This window comes from Ambystoma mexicanum, chromosome 14 (genome assembly GCF_040938575.1).
Source record: "Ambystoma mexicanum isolate Mex_15411 chromosome 14, UKY_AmexF1_1, whole genome shotgun sequence".
In the NCBI taxonomy this organism is placed as follows: Eukaryota; Metazoa; Chordata; class Amphibia; order Caudata; family Ambystomatidae; genus Ambystoma; species Ambystoma mexicanum.
The window spans coordinates 162674452-162695538 of NC_090940.1; the positions used below are offsets into that span (position 1 = coordinate 162674452).

The 21087-nt window shown below is 45.1% G+C and overlaps 1 protein-coding gene across 4 annotated transcripts in view; it reads left to right on the forward strand.

Moving 5' to 3' along the window:
- The window catches only part of MAPKBP1 (mitogen-activated protein kinase binding protein 1), a 787404-nt gene that overhangs the window by 322620 nt on the left and 443697 nt on the right, over nt 1-21087 (forward strand). For all 4 annotated transcript variants that reach the window (XM_069638801.1, XM_069638804.1, XM_069638802.1 and 1 more), the window contains exon 5: nt 11075-11132. In XM_069638801.1, coding sequence (XP_069494902.1) covers nt 11075-11132 — 58 coding nt within the window. The remainder of the gene's footprint in view (nt 1-11074; nt 11133-21087) is intronic.

Consider the following 21087-nt stretch of genomic DNA (forward strand, 5'->3'; position numbering starts at 1 on the left):
CCTCAATTGGAACTACCGGCATGCTATCTGTTGGTAGTTTTATGTTTGCTAGTTTCCGGAAGGTCAGAACTCGACTCAAATCCCAATTTCAAACATTCCGTAGTGTGCGGTTTTATCATGTCTGATATTACAATGGAAATGCAGTTTACACGGGTGGTGTTCATTCAACACCCTTTATCATTTCAATATAATCCAAATTGTTAATGCACAGGACCCTTAATGGGGGTATTTGCAGCATGAGACTTAGAAAACCGATCCGTTGTTCCCTGCTATTGCATATAGGGTGGATATGACCAACGTCTTGGGGTTGGCCGTGCTCTGTGGCATATCAGATGGTCTAATGGCATACATGTTCAATGTGGCTAACATCTTGTTCAGCCTTTGCTCGTTTATGATTTGTTCCGGAGTAGAGTATGTCTCCTAATTCCACAGCTAGTGTCTAGATATGACCCTGTACATTGAGTTATGTCCACCACAACTGGTGGATCATTTTTTCAGTCTTTCTGATCCTTCACAATCCAGCTCGTCAATGTTCCGGCTTTCTTAGCTTCATGCCTCTTTCCCCTGTTAACATGTGCTCGTACCTGCCTACAGGAGGGAATAGCAGTAGATTGTATATTTCTGTCACCAATATATTAATTTATTCCCTCCAGTGGAATCGAACGTCTTTTTTTATTTATATTTTTATTTTTAAATTTCTGGCGTTTTATTTTCCACTCAGATGACGTATCGGTGATCTCTAAACTGTCAGCCAATTCCACCATACCACTGAGGGCTATGTTTTCCGGACGTTTACTATTGGCATTGGTGATCTAGTGACATTACCAAGCTCAAAGTTCAGGTTTTGAACTTGAAGTAAACATTTTCTTGCGCAAATCATTTATAGTGTAATCTTCAATACACTGTAGTGCTGAACTGCGCACTCCCAACTCCTCGTGGATTCTGCCGCAGAATTTAGGAAGCAAACTGAAGAGTGGAAATGGCTGTCACCAGATCTGACAAACTGCTAGGAACTGATTAATAGTCTCCCCCCACCCTCCCCAATTGGCTGCATATAGGTTGGGAGTTGCACTTAGTCTAGAGCCTTTGTCAGAGCGATCATCCCTCACTGGGTGAGGTTGAACAAGCCACCCTGTCGATAGGCGCAGTGCTGGAAATGGAAAGAATCTGCACGTTACGTTCCGGTAGCATCCCCTTCGCTGCTTTTTCAGTTTGCAATGAGTAACGGACGTTGAGTAAGGAATTATCATTTCTGAACTACATGAATTTTGATGGACATAGCAGCATTCTGTGGTCAGGCGATGGGCTTACCTGCATGGAAGTATGCTGGTATCCTACCAACGGATGGCCCTCATTTACAAATTCGACATCCTTCGGGAACAGTGGGCAGTTCAGGAACCTCCTCTTGGAGGCTCTGAACAGGAACTAGTGCACTGTCAGCACTGGACCTCGCACCAGTTACATTCCAAGGATTACAGCTGCTTTTCTTCGATTTCTGCTCAACCGTGACTGCTAAACACCAATATCAAGAGTGAAATGTAATAAACAGGTAAACTAAGGACAATGATGGCGGTTTGACGTGTTGCACTGTGTATTCGTTTTTGCTTCTGTCTTATTGAGCACAGCTTATTCAGCAATAGGGAGTACTGTAGTAGTAGTCAGTGCACTCGCTCAGAGCATGCGTGCAGGAGCACGCAGCTGTGAGTTTTTAAATTCTCAGGTGACAGTGGGCGTGGGGGCTAGCAACTCCCAGGAATAAAATGGCAAAACTGAGCAGCAAAGTCCATCCAGCACCAACTCAATTTTTGTCTAAAGTTCCCCATATTCTAGAGGTGTGGTAGGCCACTAGGGCCTGATCCTATTAACCAAGCCTCTCACTTCCCACCTTGCTAATTCAATGCCCACTCATGCATGGGAGCCTTACTCTAGGTCTCCCCTCTTACACTGAGGCTATCTCTGGTTGACCGCCTTGCTCTTCAATAAAGCTCATTTTGGTAGACAGGCATTGTTTCAATGACTTGATCATACTAGCCCTGTGCTGGCAGAGACCTTCGCACAGTCTGCTAGTTTTACTTTTAGCTTCTACCGTTCTCCAATTAAGTTTCTTCTTTGCCATTTCTTGTGCCTCCTTTCTTCCACTCTTCCTCCTCGGCCTTCCTGCTCTTCACCTCCTCAGACTTATTCTGCTCACTCCCCTCCTTCAAGGTGGTGTTCAAACTTAATTTCCCCCATTTTAGTCTTCCCCTTCAGCCTATTCACTACTCCTTTGTTCTCCTCTTCTGTACGCCCTTGCTCTCCTGCTGTTGTCCTCCCTCCTCTTCAGTACACTCCCATCTTTCTTTCCCTCCAGCCTCTTCTGGAATTGCTACCTCCTCCTGCACCCTCTGCTCTTTCTACAACTCTACTCCTCCTTCAGCTCAACACCATCACCTTCTCCTGGACCTTCACCACCTCCTACCTTTCTGCTACGCTACATCAAACGCCCACAACAGCATGCAGAAACTGCACCCTTTGGAGGGTTGCTACTTCTAACACCACCCCTACCGCTCCCCCACCCAGTCTGGCTCTGCTTCAAGGGTTTACAGTGGACGGTCATGATTACTGCCGAAGTGGACTTCGGTAAAGTCTGACTGTACAGTCCCTGCAGTGAGAGTAAAGGACAAAAATCAATATTGTTTCTCATTGCATGGACGGTCTACAAGAACCTGGTCCACCATCTTGGTATTCTGTTTGGAAAGCCTGCATGCTGACATGCACAAACTAGTCTGAGTAGAGCCCAGACTGATCGATTCCCTATGCCCACTCTTCCCTGCGTGCACTGCTTGTTTCTCTTGCCTGACGCTAAGCTTTTGCTCACACTCCACTCAGAGCAACTGTTCTAGAACCATGCGATAACCTCTGGTCCAGGCCCTGTGGTTGCTACCTTTGCATTTAAACTTTAGAGGGCTAGCAGACTCTGGTAGCATCATGGATAAGCCCCTGCCCATTGACTGCATTGTTTTGGTGATCCCAGGGATACTCCTCTTGCCAGTATTGGCATCCAGGATACCCCAAGATCCCTGGGACCCTCCCTTGCCTTCCTTCTTGGCAGTAGGACCACTAGCGTTGTCTTCTGTGATCTGCCCAAATGTGATGGGGTTGTAAAATAGTCTTGGTTCAATTACAGGTCGGTGCTTCTGGCTGCAGAGGGAAAGTTCAAAAACTGTCGTCTTCCGGGTCTTCTCCAAGCATCATGCAGTTGCTTATGAGCAACTTGTTCTGGTCAGATGGTGTCCAGCACCAATGATTTTAGCTTGCATCCCTCAAGCTTTGTCTCAAGATGCTCAATTTCCCAGAGGCGAAGTGGGTTTCTAGGTGCTTGGGCAGTTTCGAAGGAACTTCCCTATCTCTGAGGCATAATCCTATTGCCTAACACTGCGGCTTCCCTCCGTGTAGAATTGATGCTCACTTGTTTTTGCTTGGGACCCAGACGCTCACGGCGCTGACCCTCTGGGTATTTGTCGACTGACCAGTTTGGCTTTCAGCCACAAGCTCATTCCTCTCCTAGTTCTACACAACTGGAAGCATGCCATTCTCATTCAGACTGTCCTTGGCCCTGTACCGGCAGGCAACTTAAACTTCCTAATTGATTTTACTCTCTGCTTCACCCCCACCCCAACCCTCCCTGCCCCCAAACTAAGAACCAGTGTTCTTTACCAGGGCTTAATCTAAAGGCATGTGAGGGCTTTGCCCTGAAGCGTTGCTTTGCCTGGCAAGGCCTAACCCCAATATTACCTTACTAGGCACAAACGGGAACAGTTGCCTGCAGCTCTTCATTTTGATTCCTTTTCCCTCGCTTTTATGTAGGTTTCTGGCAGGCTCTCTCGTGGCATCTCCTATGAGGGCCCCATTCTGGCATCAAACCCACACGCACTGTCTGGATTGCTCAAAGACCAATAACTGGTGCAGGGCCTAAAGATGTTTTACTCCATTTCCTCTAAATCACATGAAGGACTTGGCCAGACTGAAGACCAAAGCAGCAAAGGTGAGTACCCCTTTGTTTACTGGGGCACCGCAGCATGGGGGGTGTCCTTTCATGGGATGGGAGCACAAACGCCCTTTAGTGAAGTTCAACTACTGCACTAGGGACTAATCATCCCATTCCCATCCCTCTTGTGCTCCGAGGCACACAATTAGGGATACTATTTGCTTGCATGCCGAGGGGCTGTCCAGATCCGTTGACAGATGCAGCCCAGAAGGGATGCCAGTAAGTTCAAGGACTTTCATGCCTTGGCGCTTGAAAAGCTCAGCTTAGATTTTCACCTCCAGGTAGCAAGGGCTACTATGAGGACTATTCCTGAGTGTTCAGAAAAATCTGGATCAAAGGTTCCATGCCAGACCGCAGTTTCTGATGGACAACTGAGAAACTGTCATATCCTCCCAGACAAAATGGTGTATAGACGCAACATGTACACAGTTGACCCCTTCAAATCGGGCCTGACCTCATGTGGCTCGTCTTTGATGATGGCTGGGAATGTCGTAAAGCAAGTACCCAGGTGAAACTACCCCTAACAACATAAGGACATGACCTTGTCCTCTGGCGAAAAAAAGTGATGTTCTGCTCAATTCCCATTCTCCTTGTCATTCAGGTACTTGGACCCGTTTGGTGCCGGTGTAGCACTGTGGATGTCTGACGTGGTGGTGGATGTACGAGTGGCAGTCTCTTTATGCCAAAGCCCCAGTTCAACTTGTGGGAACACATTTTCCAACTGTGCGATGGGGGAATCATCGGTCCCAACAAATGACTGGCCAGCTGAAGTCCTTCAGGTGATGAGCATTGACGAGCAGCAGGTATCGTCAATGTGTGGACTGAGCCTACAGGAGACTGGGTTCCATCTTAAAATTCATTCTGGAACGCATGCGTGTTGTAGCCGGGGAGCAGGGGCGGCACTGCTTGTGTGGAACAAATCTCCCCATTCTGCCTGGTCTTTGCTGCGCAGGAGGGCTGTTTGTTTCTCTTGGGTGCAGGTAAGGTTTCCTCACTCTCTCCATTCCCAGTGACCACCCATGAACCATGCAATACCTGCAGAGGCGCTACTTCGGCACTCGAACCCTAAAGGGCCTGCGATCTCTGGCAGAACCTTAACCAGCCCCGGCCCCTTGACCATAGCGGGATGGATGGATGGGGGGGGGGAGAACCATTTCTGAAATGTGACCGTGTAGCTCCCAATCCTTCCTGCAACTCCCCCCCGTGCCTCCCCACAAAAGCTCATATAGGAAACTAACCTGTTCTGTCCCCAGTAAACCAGAAGTATCTGTAACATAATGGAAAGTGGAAAATAGTTTATATCCCTGCGATTTTGGTCCTCGGTTTGCATAAAAATCTACCCTGTGGGTTATCCCTTCGAGCGTAATGCTGCAGACCTTTGGGCTTGGCGTGGCATGGGAATTCTGCATTTTGCATATGACTGTGTGAAAGAAAGGGTTGTGTGGCTGGAGATCAGGATTCGCAACGTATGTGTGGGCGGAATGGGTGGACCCATGTTTAGAGTTGATGACTTGGGTTTAAATTGGAGCCTTTTGAGCCCTGCAGCTAATTTTGTTATAACTTTCTAGTGCAGTAATTTTCACTGCTCCGAGAATCTTAATACAAACCTAAATGTGCCTTCACATTTCTATCTTGGCTGCTTTATCAGTCCCCTACACAGTGGCGGGGTCCTCCATAATGGGCAACCAAGTACCAAACTGCATCCCTCTGCGGACGAGCGAAAGCTGGGCTGGCGAAAACCGGAGTGCTCTTCCTTCCAGCATGCAGCTTATATGGCACTCCTAGGCCATCTGTTGCAGAAAAGCTTGGGTGGTCTCCTCCAGTGGCACATGCCCAATAAGCCATGTTATGCTGAGGGCGTTTGCTTCCCTAGCATTGCATGGCCCATTGATCATGCTGGCTGGGGTACTGCCCCTCCCCCCGCCCCCTTGAACATGAGCAGAAGGCATTCTCGTTCCTCATTGCGTATCCGGAGAATCTGGGCTCACTGCCATGGCACTCCCAGGCCAGGAACCAAGACTCTGGGACAGGTTTGATGCCTCCTCCTTCCTGTTCTACCAGAAGGCTGCGCCGGGTGGGCCTTCCAAAGATGATAAATGGGAGTCTGAGAATGTGTCTATACATGCATGTATTCGTGTGTGGAAGTGTGGAATGAATAAGAGTAGGGGAGGGTGGTACTGGCAAATGTGCGAGTGGATAAATGGGAGTGAATTTATGTAGGTTTATGTACAAGTGGATACATGTAAGGGTGTGGATGCCAGAGTACTGCAAGAGGCAAAATACTGGGATATATTGCAGTCAACAGGCGTATGTTTTTTGACAGTGGCATATAGCATTTTCTATGACGTAATGGGCAAAGCCGACATAAGTGTTCTTACATGGGGAGGGTCTACAGTGATGCAGCCAGCATAAGCAGGTTTTCTTACAGTAGCAGGTCAAAATTGTGGTGGTATAGTTTTTCATGTTGGAAACTTCTAGCCAGACATGAAATCACCCCCCCCCCTTCCAAAGTTTGCCACATGAACACAGCACACCATTTCCTACTTGACAGACAGTTCACTCGCCATTGGCTAGTGACTAGTGTACATTTTGAAGCCTGGACAAAGCCACCATGAGCGTTCGAACTTGGGGATTCTGGTCTTTACTGGTTCAGCCAGGTTGGACATTTTTTTGTTCTTGTGTTCCTGACATTCTGGGTAAAGGAAAACAAATGGGAGTATGTTCTTACAAGGACACCGTCATTTATTGGGAACAGAAATGCATGCGAAACCAGTCCGTTACCAAAAATAAGGGCGTGTACCAGGTGCCTGAAAAAATGGCTTTATTCACTTTATTAAGTGTCGGCTGTGAATCGAGCAATATATATAAAAAAAAACTTTAATGAGCCAACACTGGGCTGAGGATTATAAGGTGCGAAACCGCACAATTTGCATAGTTAAAAAAAATACATTTTTTAACATAATTGGCTACGCTAATCAAGGCCCCTATAGATCGTATACATTAGTCTACCATTGGCTAGTCCATTATCTACAACCCCACACAGGTCCAGCCCCCTCCTAGTCGTAATTACTTAAGCAATAAGCCCTGAGCAGGGGGGGCGCATTACAGGTGCAGGTAATGCCCCTGGGCCCATAGTTGACCTTAACGAAGGCCCTGAGGCATTACGTGAAGTAGTAATGGGCCCCCCCCCCCAGCCCTCTCCTTAGGGCTTATTTCTAAAAGTACCCCGGCCCATTAGACTGGGGTACTAAAAGCATCAGTGTTTTGGAACAGAAACACAAAATGTTTAAGAAATGGCAGCCAGGGAAAGTCTTTCCCTGGCAGCCATTGAAAAAAGTAAACAAAAAAAATGTCCACTATGGAACAGTGGTAGTCCCTTCTTCCTTTCCATTACGGCCTGTCACAGATCTGGAGCGGAGCAGCTGGGGACAGAAGTGTTCACAGCATGTCCGCTCCTGAAATGCACTGAAAAGTACTAAAGTGGGGTGGGGGGCAGGGAGGTAATTCTGTGTATGGGGAGGGAAGAGGGTGAGAACCACACTTAACTCGTTCCCCGGTGGGGAAAGGTGGTGGCATCCAGCCGTGAGGCGGCTCAGAGCAGGCCCCGCCCCCGTTCTGAGCCTCATCATTGGCTGCCACATCCCCACATCCCCGGCCGGGTACTAAAATAACATCACTACCGCACGATCTGGTTGGTTGGCACATGTCGTACTGACAGTGATGAGAGTACTTCTCTGCCATTATATGGTACCTCGCAAGATGGCCTACAATGTTGCAACCATCCTTCAGTCCAATTATTTAATTTACTGTTGCTGGGAATAGAGAAATCAAACCCCTGTTTGCACAAACAAGATACTCCCTTTACTCAGTGCTAAATGTTTGGTTTATCAGGGATACTGTTTCTTCGTTTATGTAATCTTCTCTATGTATTCAGCACCCTATATTTCTTGGTGATCTTCTCGGTGCATGCTGCAACCGAACTCCCATGTGGCACAACTACCTATAGTGTTGCAACCTACTTCTATGCTACTTAGATTCTAACGGCAACATAAGACATTTGTCGCTATTCTACTTGTGATAGTATGTTGCTTGTATTCACGCCTATTGAAGGCAGTCCAGGGAAAAAAAGGCCAAAAATCATTCAAGTGAGCTCCCTGATCTTGTATTTACATGGACGTGGTGGGGTTTTACGGGGGCGGTGCATGATGTAACTGTTGCCCCATTTGCATCATCAAAGCCAGCATAACTTTTTTAAATTGTTTTATTTTATGCTGACCAAATACTGCCTTAGGCATCATGAAAATGTCGGTGTTGGCCTTGTATCTGTTGGATTGTTCATGTTACCCTACAAAACCAATTGTAAACGGGGGCTTTTTACCCAACTGCAAAATACACAGGTTAGTCCTAAATTTCATATGGTGGAATACAGAGTTATGGTTTGGAATTGTTTATTTTGTTTTCCACTATGTATTTTTCAATTCAATGACCTAGGATGTTAATTCTGTTTATTGTAACTTGTTGAAAATGAGAAATAAAGAAATAGTTTAAAAAAAAAAATATATATATATATATATATATATATATATATATATATATATATATATATATATATATATATATATATATATATATATATATATATATATATATATATATATATATATATATATATATATATAGCGCGCCGAAGCCCCCTCAACTACCCCTGGTTTGGGCTCACTCGCTTGCATATGTTTATGCCGCTCTAACTAAAAAAGAAATCTTGCCACCTCGGCTCATATCCCTTCAGTTCCACATTTTGCTTTGGGATAGAAAAACATTCCTTTTTATATTTAGAACGTGGTTAATGGGTTTTTCTTTTTATATTAAAGTTCCCCCAGTGGGGAGAGAATTAGATTTTTACGCAGTTCACCCTGAAGCAAAAAGTTGGCCACAAACATGCCTTGTTATACATACAGCCACACTATAACATAGGACTGTGTAAACATTGGTATCTAGTATATCCATCGCAAGTCTGTCCATCAAATGCATTTGCATCGAGGGGTTTGCAACGAAAGAATATGCATCAAATGCATGTTTTTGAGGGGTAAAGGGTTAATTTTTTTGGGTGGGCTTTGAAGGGTAAAAAACGGGCGGGGGGGTTGGGTGGGGGACCCACCCATTAAAAAAAGAAAAAAATAAGCATTAGATGAACGTCTTTTCGTTGCAAAGAATTCGATGGAAATGTCCCTCGATGCAAAAAATTCGATGGATAGACCATAAACGTTGGCAGTCAAACTATTGCTTTGAATTGGGGTCTAAAACATTCACTGGGAGTGCTGAATTAAAAATGTTACTACACTTCTATATCATCACCAAACTAAAGCACCTCGATTTGCGTTGGTTAGACGAGAAGGCCAGACGTTTCCTTGTTGGTTGGATGCTTTCTGGGAGTTGCAGTCTTGGTTCCCTTCACTGATCAAATTGATAACCAGATAACATTTATTTGTGAAACTACAGCAACAAACTGGAAAGGTGGTGTCCCGGCGACTAGGAGTTGTCAGGTCACCCTACATAGAAGCCATCAAGTGTACAAATTATGCAAGGAGAGGTTCAACCAGCTATAGGGCACTTTCGGTATTGGAAGGAGTTAATGTAGAGCGCTAGAATTAGTAGATCACTGTGCTTGATCAAGGGTGATTTAGAAGGATCCTGCTGCCAGTGAATAGGTTCTTGGGAGACGGTGCCCTTCCGTCTCGAAATGCAGTTTGGACAAGATTGGGTAAGAAACTGGGTCACATATGTGCTGTATTGGCAAAGAGTTATAATATGCAAGTGCAATTGGTGCATAGGACCCGAACGTTGTGATTTCTAATCTTCCACAGCACCTTAATCAAGCACTATATTATGAACGTGCAAACAGTGCTTAGGATTCCATGTTGGAGTCTCACCTTTTCTAGTTTCTGTGATATTTCGCCCGCACACTTAACACCTACTAATGCACCCGACAGCAGTCTAGTAATTCAGAGCGCCACTACTAGGCACTTACAACCACCTCCTAACAGGTACCTGGAACCCTCTTCACCCCCTAAAGTGTTAGCACATCCGGTAAGGCACTGGGGCCAAGCTTGGGCATACATTCATGCCCCCCCGATTACCACTTCTAACCAGCCCCAGGCCCACGCCAACCAAAGTACAGTCGACCACCTAATCGAAACCAACTTACAATCCTCATTGGATGATGCATACCAGTAGTTACCTAGCAAGCCATGCCGCCTAACCACTACTCGTGCTTTATCCCAAAGCTGCTGTTCAACAGGGGCTACTAACGAAGGGCTCTATCTACTCAGACGTTCACTCACCCTACACACAGTAAGACCATGTCGCATCCAATTGAGAGAAACGGATTGTATGGCACAAGATGGCTCAGTATTGTACCAAATACATTGAACACTTGTGCAACTCCTCATTTATCTGAAAATGTTTCTTTATAAAAATGTATACTTGAGCTCATTAAACACGATCATGTAACCCATCACTACGTCTGACTTGCATGTTCAACAAATACTGATGTACAATGTACTTGGTCACCATGCACACTGCTGCATGGTTATTAATAGTAACGTAACAATGTTATGATTACACCACTTTCCACACTGACTTACCAATATGCATGTGTCGTTTGTTAAACCAAGATGACACATCAATATTGGATGCTTTTTAAACACTATTAAGGGGCCTCACTTCTCGGTTGTTTCTATATAATGTACACTATCTATACAAATGCAACAGCCTTGAAAATGACCCAGGTGGGTCGAGACACATGTTCGTTGAACTGTGTAATAAAATCACCACAACACTAAGACAAGACTCCTCTGAATTTTCTTCCAAAAAACAGATATCAGCTAACTCAATCCAGCACCTAGGTGACCCAGGTTCCTGCCCACTCTTGTGTGCACATATTTGAAGCCTTTCCCTCCTCGACCTTCCTTGTGACTCTGCATCTGCTGTGTAATTATTTCCTTGGGTGGTGGCAGTCTAAAGCCTTGATGTTTCTTGTCGTTTCAGGAAAACCATCACAGCTCTCGCTTTCTCCCCAGATGGAAAGTACTTGGTCACTGGCGAGGTGAGTCTTGATCTTCCTATTTTGGGCTCTGGAAGTGTGTGGCTTTAGAGTGATGCTCAGGTTTATTGCCTTCTGCTTTGTTTGGGTACGTCCTATCTTCACCGTCCTACTTTCATTCACAACACTACACCGCCATACACTGCAGGCCAACTTACCAGGATCAAGTGATTCAACAGAGGGTGATCATTGGTTGCGTCTATTCAGTGTGACCAATTTACCTATGCACTCTTCCGTGAGAAAGTAAAAACCTCACTGTTCAACAAATATCTGTAAACTTCTGGACTGCCCTGCCTACTCTGAACTTGACTCACGATCTATGATGTAATGCAACCACCTTATCCTGTATGAATCACGCTCTATGATGTATTGTAATTACCATACGGTTTCCCATCGAGTCCTATGTACCTTTAGCGCTGTGATAACCATGGGTCTGGGCGTTGACAACAAATACAATAAATACATAAAATAAATAATGGTTCAAATAAGCTCTGCTGATGTGAATATCTCGGTTCCTTATCACGGCTCTGGCTGATGACTTTCAGCCTTTTTTAAAGGGAGTTTGCGGTCACTGTGCCTCCCAATCCATTCTGGCATAGGTTTGCAGAGTGTCCCAAATGGTGTTAGTATAATTTCTTGCCCCCCCCCCCCCCCCCAAACTCTCTGTGCTAATGTGGCTGCCTCAGATCACACGTGGCTCCTGTAGGATTGAACTTCAGACATCGATCCCCAAATGAATAACCCACAGGAAGAAGGGCCAGTTTTACCACTTTAATACAAACTAATTGATTATTTTACCAAAACATAAACCGTAAAATCTTGGTTTTATATTATCGGATTTGTGGTTTCTAAGTACTTCAACAGAAGTTGCAGTTGCCCCAGACAATGGTAGCTATCGAGCTAATGAGCAGGACCTGGTGCCATGTGAACCTGTGATCTACAGATTGCTCCCCTATTTTATAAACTGGCTCTTATCTCGTATGCCTTCAGTGTCCACATTATTTTGAGCTAGATCAACATACTTTGCATAGTTATTTAATTTAACTTTCTTTTATTGGTGGTTTTACAGTATATCCAGTGGAGAGGCCATTTTGTTTTGATGCGGTTCATAGTAACGCAAACACAAATGTGTGACCAGACATGCCTTGATCTAAACCCTTCATAGTTCAACAGCATAGGGTTGTGTAACATTTCGCAGGTAACATGAGAGCCCTCAAATTGGTGTACTGGGAGCACTGAATTAAAAAAAATATATATGAATACTATTTACATATCTCACTCTCCTCTCGTGCATCTCTGCCAGTAAGCATCTTTTTACCCAATTCAGTGGTACTCCTTTCATCATCACTGCAAGGACAGGTTTCACAGAAATGTCTTCATTGAATGTATTTCACACCTGTTAAGTGAGGACACACTGAGCCCCATGTTTCAGACAGAATGATGGGCTGGGTTGATTATGAGGGGAGCTGGGTACCACCGCCCACTGCTTGATGTAGGACCCTGAAGTGGTAAAGGGAGGGTCCTCAACCTGCCCTGACCAATCATCCGCCTGAGAGTAAACACCCTAATAGGATCTGACTGGTCCCAAGATGGGAGAAAACTGAACCCTGGGAGAGATAGTGGTAAGGCCAGCGGCCAAGACGAGGAATCGTGTGCCCCAGCTAAAGCAAGCGAGCCGTTGGTCAGGAACGAGGTGTGCAATCTGCTGGGGAATGACTAGTAAGGAAGATCCCTTGGTGAGCCTTTTTTCCTAGAGGCGCACTCTGTGAAAGGCTTAGCAAAAGGGATATATCCTTTTTTCCTTGCATGTCTTCTAGAGCCTTCAGTGGCTTGGGGCAGCCAGCTAACTTCACATCCCCCTGTTGCCCCAAGCCCTAAATGGTAACCAACACTGCAAACCCCTAGTTCCCCAACACCCATTCCCCACCAAATTAAAATCTGGGGTTCAAGCTCCGTTGACTAACCAGAATTGCACTGGAAACTCCCTACTAGGTTTAGCTTGTCATATGCAATCAAAAAAGCAGGCCTCAGAACACTTCCAAAATGAACCTGCTCAATAACCGCGCTCTATAACAAATCCAAGCAAACTCAGCCTAAATCAATAACCCGTTTTAATGTGTCGAAAATGTGTTCTTCTTTGGCATCCTAATTAAAAATCTGTGAAATCAGACATTTCCATGCAAAATCAAGATGGAGGAATTAATACCAAGACGAAAGGACCAAATTTACAAGAAGCCATGCCTGCATTCACATCACGTCTATGTTTGATGGGTTTTCATAGGGAGTGAAGACCTGGGAAACGCATAATAAATAGGAGAATTCATTGACTACAAAGCTGTTTAAACTCAGGAATTCTCATGTCCCGATAGGACTTGCTCTTTCATTAACTGTCATTTATATACTATCAAACGTTGCCTTAGTCCACCTTTGTTACACAGGAAACTGAAAAGTAGGATGTGGTAATCAACCAAGGTTTGCTTGCCAACTTCAGTTTCAGCTATAGCTGTCATTTATTTTGTGACTCTGCTTTCCTCGGGGCAAAAAACAGTGAGTGATGTGGTGTGCGGCAGAATAAATCCTTCACTTGGTGATGGTTCCAGGTGCCGAAAGCAGAGTCCATATAACGTGTTGCATGAACTGTAGATAGTCTTTGTCCGTATTGTCTAGCCCAGCCCATTCCCGTGTTCCAAAGGTTGAGCAGTGTACAGTCCGAACTGGTTGAAGTTCGGAATTACTATTTATTCTCCTGCCACATTTTCCAGAGGCCAAACCTGGTGCATCTCTTTATTTTTCTCCCGGAGTTTAGTTTGGAGTTGCCAAAGAGCCGATTGCGATCAATGCTACTTGTCATTTGCATCATTCCAAAGAGAGCAACACGAGGGCAACAGGACCCGCCAGGGAGTGGAAGAGCACATGGTCCTGCAGCCTCAAGCCAGCAAACATTCAGCAATGGGCTGACTCGCAAATGACTACCCTTTACTTCCCTGTGCCCGACTACAAGTTCAGGGGAAGAACACTCATAGGCGAGGAGGAGCTCTGAATCCGCTGGCTGGCGAGGACCAGTGCAGTAATGGTCTGAAATCCAAGATGGCAGACGAGCATCTTGATTGTATGGTCCGGGAAGCACAGATCAGCCAAGAACAGCTATGAAACGCCACTTAAAGTAAACAGCCAATCATTCCACATCCGAAGTCCGTGGAAGCCGATCTGCTTTGCTATTTAACGAGCTTGCATTCACTACTGGGGGTGGGTGCTGGAAGTAGAAAGTGGTAGCATTAAGGAGTAGAATGAAAAGTTGAGCAGGAGGGAGGCGGCAACGGTGGGGGGCGAGAGAGAGAGAAAGCGCAAGTGTACAGAGGGGGAAGGAGGAGCTTGGAGGGGACAGAACATTGCAGGGCATTGGAGTTCGCAACTGGAAGGGGTGAAGTGGAGGAACAAGTTCCAGGAAACTAAGAGGCTGAAGTCATCAGGCACCCGTCTAAGCCACTATATTCAGTCCAGTGGTTACAACTGTGGGATTGTGTGACAAATGCACTGTGGCAACTGTGTGCCCTCATAGCAAGTCCTAGGAAAGGGCTGCATCTAGATGAACTCTGTGTGCATGTATGAAATCAACAAACTAACAAAAACCTGAATTACTGGTACACCTGCTAGTGTGGTGCTGGTTCATTAATAGGCAGTTCTGAAAAACCTTGGATCCGAGCAGAGTGTTGCAAGTCTCCGATGACAATACATGTACACAGTGAGAGTTGATGCAAATGCAGCCCTGATGGACTCAGTCCGAAATGCATTGGCATTCCACATCTTGACACGTCTGGTCTCGCGTCCCTTCCCCTGGTCTCACTTCTCCTCCCTTCCCCGTACGCCCCTCCTCCACCCCCTTTGTCTGTTATGTCTTTTGTCTATTCCTTTTGTTGAAGCGAAGGGTACAGTTAAAATGCAAGACCACTGACGTTTGCCAGTTATTAGCAAAGCAACTAATCATTCGACCCGCCATCTGCTGCATATGATACACGACCTACATGTTCCCACAAGGCATAAGAAAATATAGCACAAGGAAAACACAGGCCGAATTGGACCATAAATGTTTTCAAAACGCCCATTTTTGAAATGTCAAATAGCTGAAGGTCACATACTGCATTAAATTGCAAGGTTGAATACCCTAAAATGACCTTTTTTAAACTCGGGGGCAGCAGTGCATCCTTCTATACAGATGGGTCTGCTACACAGTGCATTCGTAACAACCTGTTGTATCACTTGCACATCTGTGCAGGTCTTGTTTCACAGGAACATTTAGTAACAAAACATGTAAATCCTAAGAGTTGTGAGATGACCAAAAAGGTCATCTGATGTCATGAGCAGTGCCTTGTGGGGGTTGAGTAAAGGGTGTTAGGTTTTAAAGAAGACGTGCATCAGAACTATTGACTTTGTCCATTGACTTTGGCTGTCCTGGGTCCCTAAAAGCACTCTTCTGTATGTGAGCTTAAAGCCCTTTGGGTAACACGCATGCAGTGGATGGGATGCAGAATAACTGACGCCAAATAATCGAACCAACTCAGGAAGATGGCAAAGTTTTCTGTTTTTAATACCAATTGTCTAAAACAGGGAGTTACAACGGACATCAACGGTTGTTCGCTCAAGCTCTCGTACATTTCACATAAAATCAGTTAGTTAACATTTCTCATACGTGACATCCTACTACGTGGCAAATCAGAAAAACCTACGAGGAGTTGTGATCGGCTTAAGGGGAACATCTAAGTATACTTTCTATACGGGATGGCTTGTGATCGGATCTCTCTCAGGTGGACAACTTGTGCCCACCTCTAGTGCAAGTCATCTTCAACACTGTCAAGTACACAGTATATCATTGGCTCTCAAGCTATAAGGCCCTTAGTTATATGGCCCTCTAAAATTGGTTGGCATGTTCGTGCCATGTCTGGAACATTCGGTTCACTTAGCAGCGCGTAAGCTCATACCCAGGTGCCAGGTGGTGGACTTGACTTTACCTCCCCATCCAATTAGCCCAAAGTTTCATCACCCATGCCTTCTGTTATGAAGAGTCTTTGAACTTGGCCTTGCAGTGTATTCTTGCCTCTGGGAATATCGGAGTGCAAACACGCACGTTCGGTGTTCTAGAACGCCAAGCTCAACGCTATTTCCATCATTGGCTCATGTAACGGGAGACCACAATTTGGTCCATCTTGCAGTAATTAAATGTCTTAAATGAATGAAACTTGGCCCGCTTGGTGTTCTTTCTTTGCACCATAATAAGGGATGATTCAGCTTCTCACATTTTGCTGCCTTCAAGAATAGATGACCAGTCTTGGCTGCCTTTAGACTTGATACCAGGCCAGACAGCTTTGCCATTCAAGTCCACGATCTCAGCTAATTCTTACTGCGACACAGCTCTCGGCTTTTTTCTCCATAGGTCTGGGCTCACTAAATTCATGACACTGATGTCCAGCTTCTATAAAATGCCGGTTGTGCCTGCAGTCTATTCACTACATATAGCCAGCTTCTAAGGTCAGTTAGTCTACTTGATTTCTGCTTCTGTACAGTTATTGAATGGCTTGCATTTTCTGCAGCGCATTACACACGTGCAATCTTCTCTTCGCATATGAATGTTTAATCAATTCTTTACTTAGTCATCAGTTTCTATAAGGCTCATACATCATCTTCAGCCAGTGTTCTTAGTGCGTCACGCTTGTCTCTTGTGACGTCACCAGCTCTTCTTTCACTCTTTTCATATTTCTTCGGGGGAGGGGTTCCTCCTTCAGATTATCGTCTCTTCGGGAATACCTTTGATAGGGTTACATCAGAGGGTATATTCCTTTGAATATTCTACGGGGTGTGGTCAAAACTGCGGGTGTCAAACATGGCACAATCTCTGGTTTCCAACATACAGGAGGTAGGAGTTGGGACGTCATGCGGAGTAATTCAGCTGCTCCTTTACACTCACCCCTTTGGTCGATTCCTCGACCACTTTACCGGTTTCCATATCTTGATACCTTCTCTTGAAGTCCAGATCTTCATCACCCCCTTCAGGGTGCCGGCTGATTTAACATGTTCATCCACACTCAAGGTCATGTAGTTGAACTGTCCATTCGGATTACAATAGACCCATCATCCTATGTAGGTCTTATGATTCTTCGGATACAGGAACTTCGTTCCCTCAGGTGCTACAATGCTGGCCTCTGTATTTGCTGACATCTTCATCTGTCAAATCCTTAGGCCCAAACCCTGATTCGACATCCTTCATGATCTTCGTTCCTACTTCTTTCTTTGCTGTCTTCTTACACTGGGCAGTTACTATCCTGATCACACAGAATTCATACCTCACCATCACCAATAGCGCTCCAAGAAACTTGAATGTTTGCCATCCACTGCGGAATCCATGACTATGGATGCAAACCAACTCATCTGCAATGTCCTCTGTCTCGTCTTCCATCTTGTTATGCAGATTGTCAGTAACGTTATGGCCTTTGTCAAGGTCCCATTCTCGTCGTGAGAAGGTATGAACGTGCAACATGATGGCCAAATTTTGGCACAAACACCTCCTCCCATCACTGTGATCATGTCAAGGACATGGCTGTTTTGTAGGGTCATCAGCTCTTCCTTGATGGCATTGAATCTCTTTATGGGCGTGTTGATTGCCTGCAGGAGTTTCCATCTGGTAATTTGCAACCATTTGGCATTGGCCATAGTCTGTATCCCAGACATGAAGATAGTTGTGACTATTGAATAGTTGCATGCTTCTATTGACATAGCTGAGAACTAGTTCTCTTTTGGTTCGATTGAGGAATTCAAGTGATTTCCTTCTCAAATGGGCATCTACTTTTGGAAATTCTCCAATATTCAAGTCACTGAGGAATCGGCAACACTGGAGCATGAATGAGTATCAAGGAACACGTTCCTCTCCAATCCTTGGGCAGATTCATGTAGGCTCTAGGCCCACAAGCCCAATATCGATTCATCAGAACAGCTGTCCCTGCTCCCATTCTGGAAACATCAACTGTAGTTATTTCCCACATGATTCTTTTCGTGTCTCCGGAACCACAATGTCACACTCGCCAATGGGATCACCACCATAGGGCCTTATTCATCTTCTAACCATGTCGGTAGTTTGGCATGTTTGGCCCATGACTTCAAACATCCGTCATTCACTCTCTGCATCTCTTGCACATATTCTGGCTTCAGTAGATGAGCTGCACAGGACATCAGTCCTACCCATCCCTTCTTGGATTTAACTCGTCGTAGACTAGTTTGTTCCCAACATTCAGGCAACCCAGCTATTTCTGTTCAGGGCAGTCCATTCTCCATCTCTTTAATAACTACCTCTTCCTGTCCTGTCGTCGGATACATAAGCATCTTGCTTTTCCATGCAGGTTCCCTTTCTATCTGTGTCTTGATATAATCATCCTGTAATGGAAACATTTTCGATCTCCATCATAAAGTTTTCAAGGCATAGGGTATGAGAGCACCGACGTAGCAACTTTCCTTAGATGTTCTCTCACCTTTCTCATGTGCTGATACCACATTATTGCACAAGTGTGCTGCATTGTCTAGATAATTATTTATCCCCTCACTATCTTTCTCTGCATTTCTCCTAGATCTCCCATATGCAAGGTTTGTGTAATGACCATGAAGTGGATCAAAAGTAGTTTTCATAGTGGGGAGAACCATAGAGGCCTTTGTTTCAGCAGAAGTACCAGTATAATGGAGTGTGTGAAATGGGAGACAAAGTGTAATTGTATGGGCATCTACTATTCACAAGACCATAGACATCCACCTTTCGCGCCATCCTGGTACTGCCTGCACGTGTTCATTCTCTAGAATCGTGCCGACCTCTAAATGTCTCATTTTTACTGTGATCATTACATTTCTTTTACACTTGCAACTGCAGGATCTGTTCAATTATTGCACCAAGGAGCCTTCTAATCACAGGGCCATTTTTAGGATCCTGTAAAAAAGTGTGAATATCAACGTCTCTTCTGACCAGAGCAGGATAAGCTTGAAGGATAAATACAAAAACAGCAAGCACAAGCCTATGCACATCACTAACAATGAGAACCATGGGGGTTAATTACTTGGAACAGGTACACCCCAAGAACTGAATCTGGATACTGAGCTTGTTTACAATTTCTGATCAAGAACTGAAGTTTAGGCATATTTTTGATATGGCTATACATTTCTAGAGTTCATTTTTCAAAATTCCTGAGATTCTTAGTCTTTGCACTCCTAATAAAATATTTATATGGAGTGTCCTTTCGAATCACACGCAAATGCAAATCTGCATTAGCAGCTGGTCGCTTTATCTTCCTTCTTGATCATCGATCGAGTCTGCACACACTGAAATTCTTATCTTGCTTCTGGATCGGCAACAGTGGGAGGGAAGGTCTCACCTTTATAGGCTTTCACATCGCCCAAGTGAAGCCATGCTCGTCTTCCTTGGAACTTTACAGCTGAGGGCGTTATATTTTCTACGCAAAAGGGCCATTAAAGCGTGGCTCATGCCACTTTCAGGTAAAGTTCCTTATAAGAATTAAATCGCCAACATACAACTTGGGTGCTGATAAATGTTCAGGTGATCTGTTGAATTATCTTCATCTGTGTTCTGAGACCGGCCCCCAACGCTTGAGTTGATCTGAAATGAGAGAGATACTAGAGGTCGTACATGGCCAATCGTCATTAAATTCATCACCTAAACATTTTAGCTACACTCTGGGCATCCCTTCTACTTCTAGATGGAGGTGTAAGAGGTGTGCTCATTCGCCGCCCTGTCACTAGTTCATGAGGGGTGAGGTGGTGGTCTGAACCATGCTGATTCCGAAGGGCATATAAAGCGAAGGGTAGGCAATCTAGCCATCCTTCAGTCAATTTAATCTTGGCAATGCTTTCTTTAAGGAGGCCATTGAGTCTCTCGTACCCCGTTTGCTTGCAGGTGATTACCAGAAGGAAACGTGTTTAATATTCAATAGAAGCCAAATCTGTTCAAATACCTCATACACACAATGTGGCGCATTGTCGGATCTCGGCACTTCACACACCCCATCTTGGGAAGACTTCACATATTAAAAACTTTGCTGCGCAAGTGGCATTGGGTGTGTACATGGACCTGCCTCGATCCACCTGCAGAAGGGACACACCACCACAAGATACCTATATCCGTTACACACCTGCAGCATATTGACTTAGTCCATCAGTAAATGCTGAAGTGGACCATTCGGTCGAGGTAATTGTTCTCAGCGTATGCCCAGCAGTATACTTTTGACACACAATGCAGTTTACTATCAATAGTGAAATGTGTTCCAACAAATTCTAAATGAACCAGTCTTCTGCAATCGTTGCAGCAAGACTCCCTAGTTACATGCGCGGGGTAATGCAGCTGTTACAGTGCGACCTTCAATAACGCTACTGTCATCGCCGGCTTTCCAGTGCTACCTTGTTGCCAGAATGCTTCAGTGAGGGATAAAGAACCATAATCTTCCAAAATACCTGCTCGTCCTGTGGTGTACTACCTTGAATCTCCATTAATTGGGTTATGAATGTATTAAACCCTTCTTGTATCAACCTGGTTGCGACTACCTTTTCTTTAACACTCGGAGTATCAAAACACGAGATAGCTGGAGAATATGCAACCCTTTTGGCGGGGCCTCGTTCCCGCAAGAGAAAATCTGTTTGCTTAGTGTGAGCTGCGCATTTAATGACCTAAATGGTCACTGGGAGTTGTAGTGCCTTAATAAGCCTGTCCAATAACGGTGCGTGCTGCTCTAAAGTGCTGTCCGCAAGGAGGTAGCCCCTCCTTTCCAATGTGCTAGCCCTGCATGTACGGTTGACATCACATAGGCGGAGTCACTGTACACCGTCACTCCCTGCCCTTTGTGTTTCTCAAGTGCGACAATAAGCGCTACTAATTCTGCTGCTTGTGCTGAAAATTGACAGTAGTCTTGCACTTGCT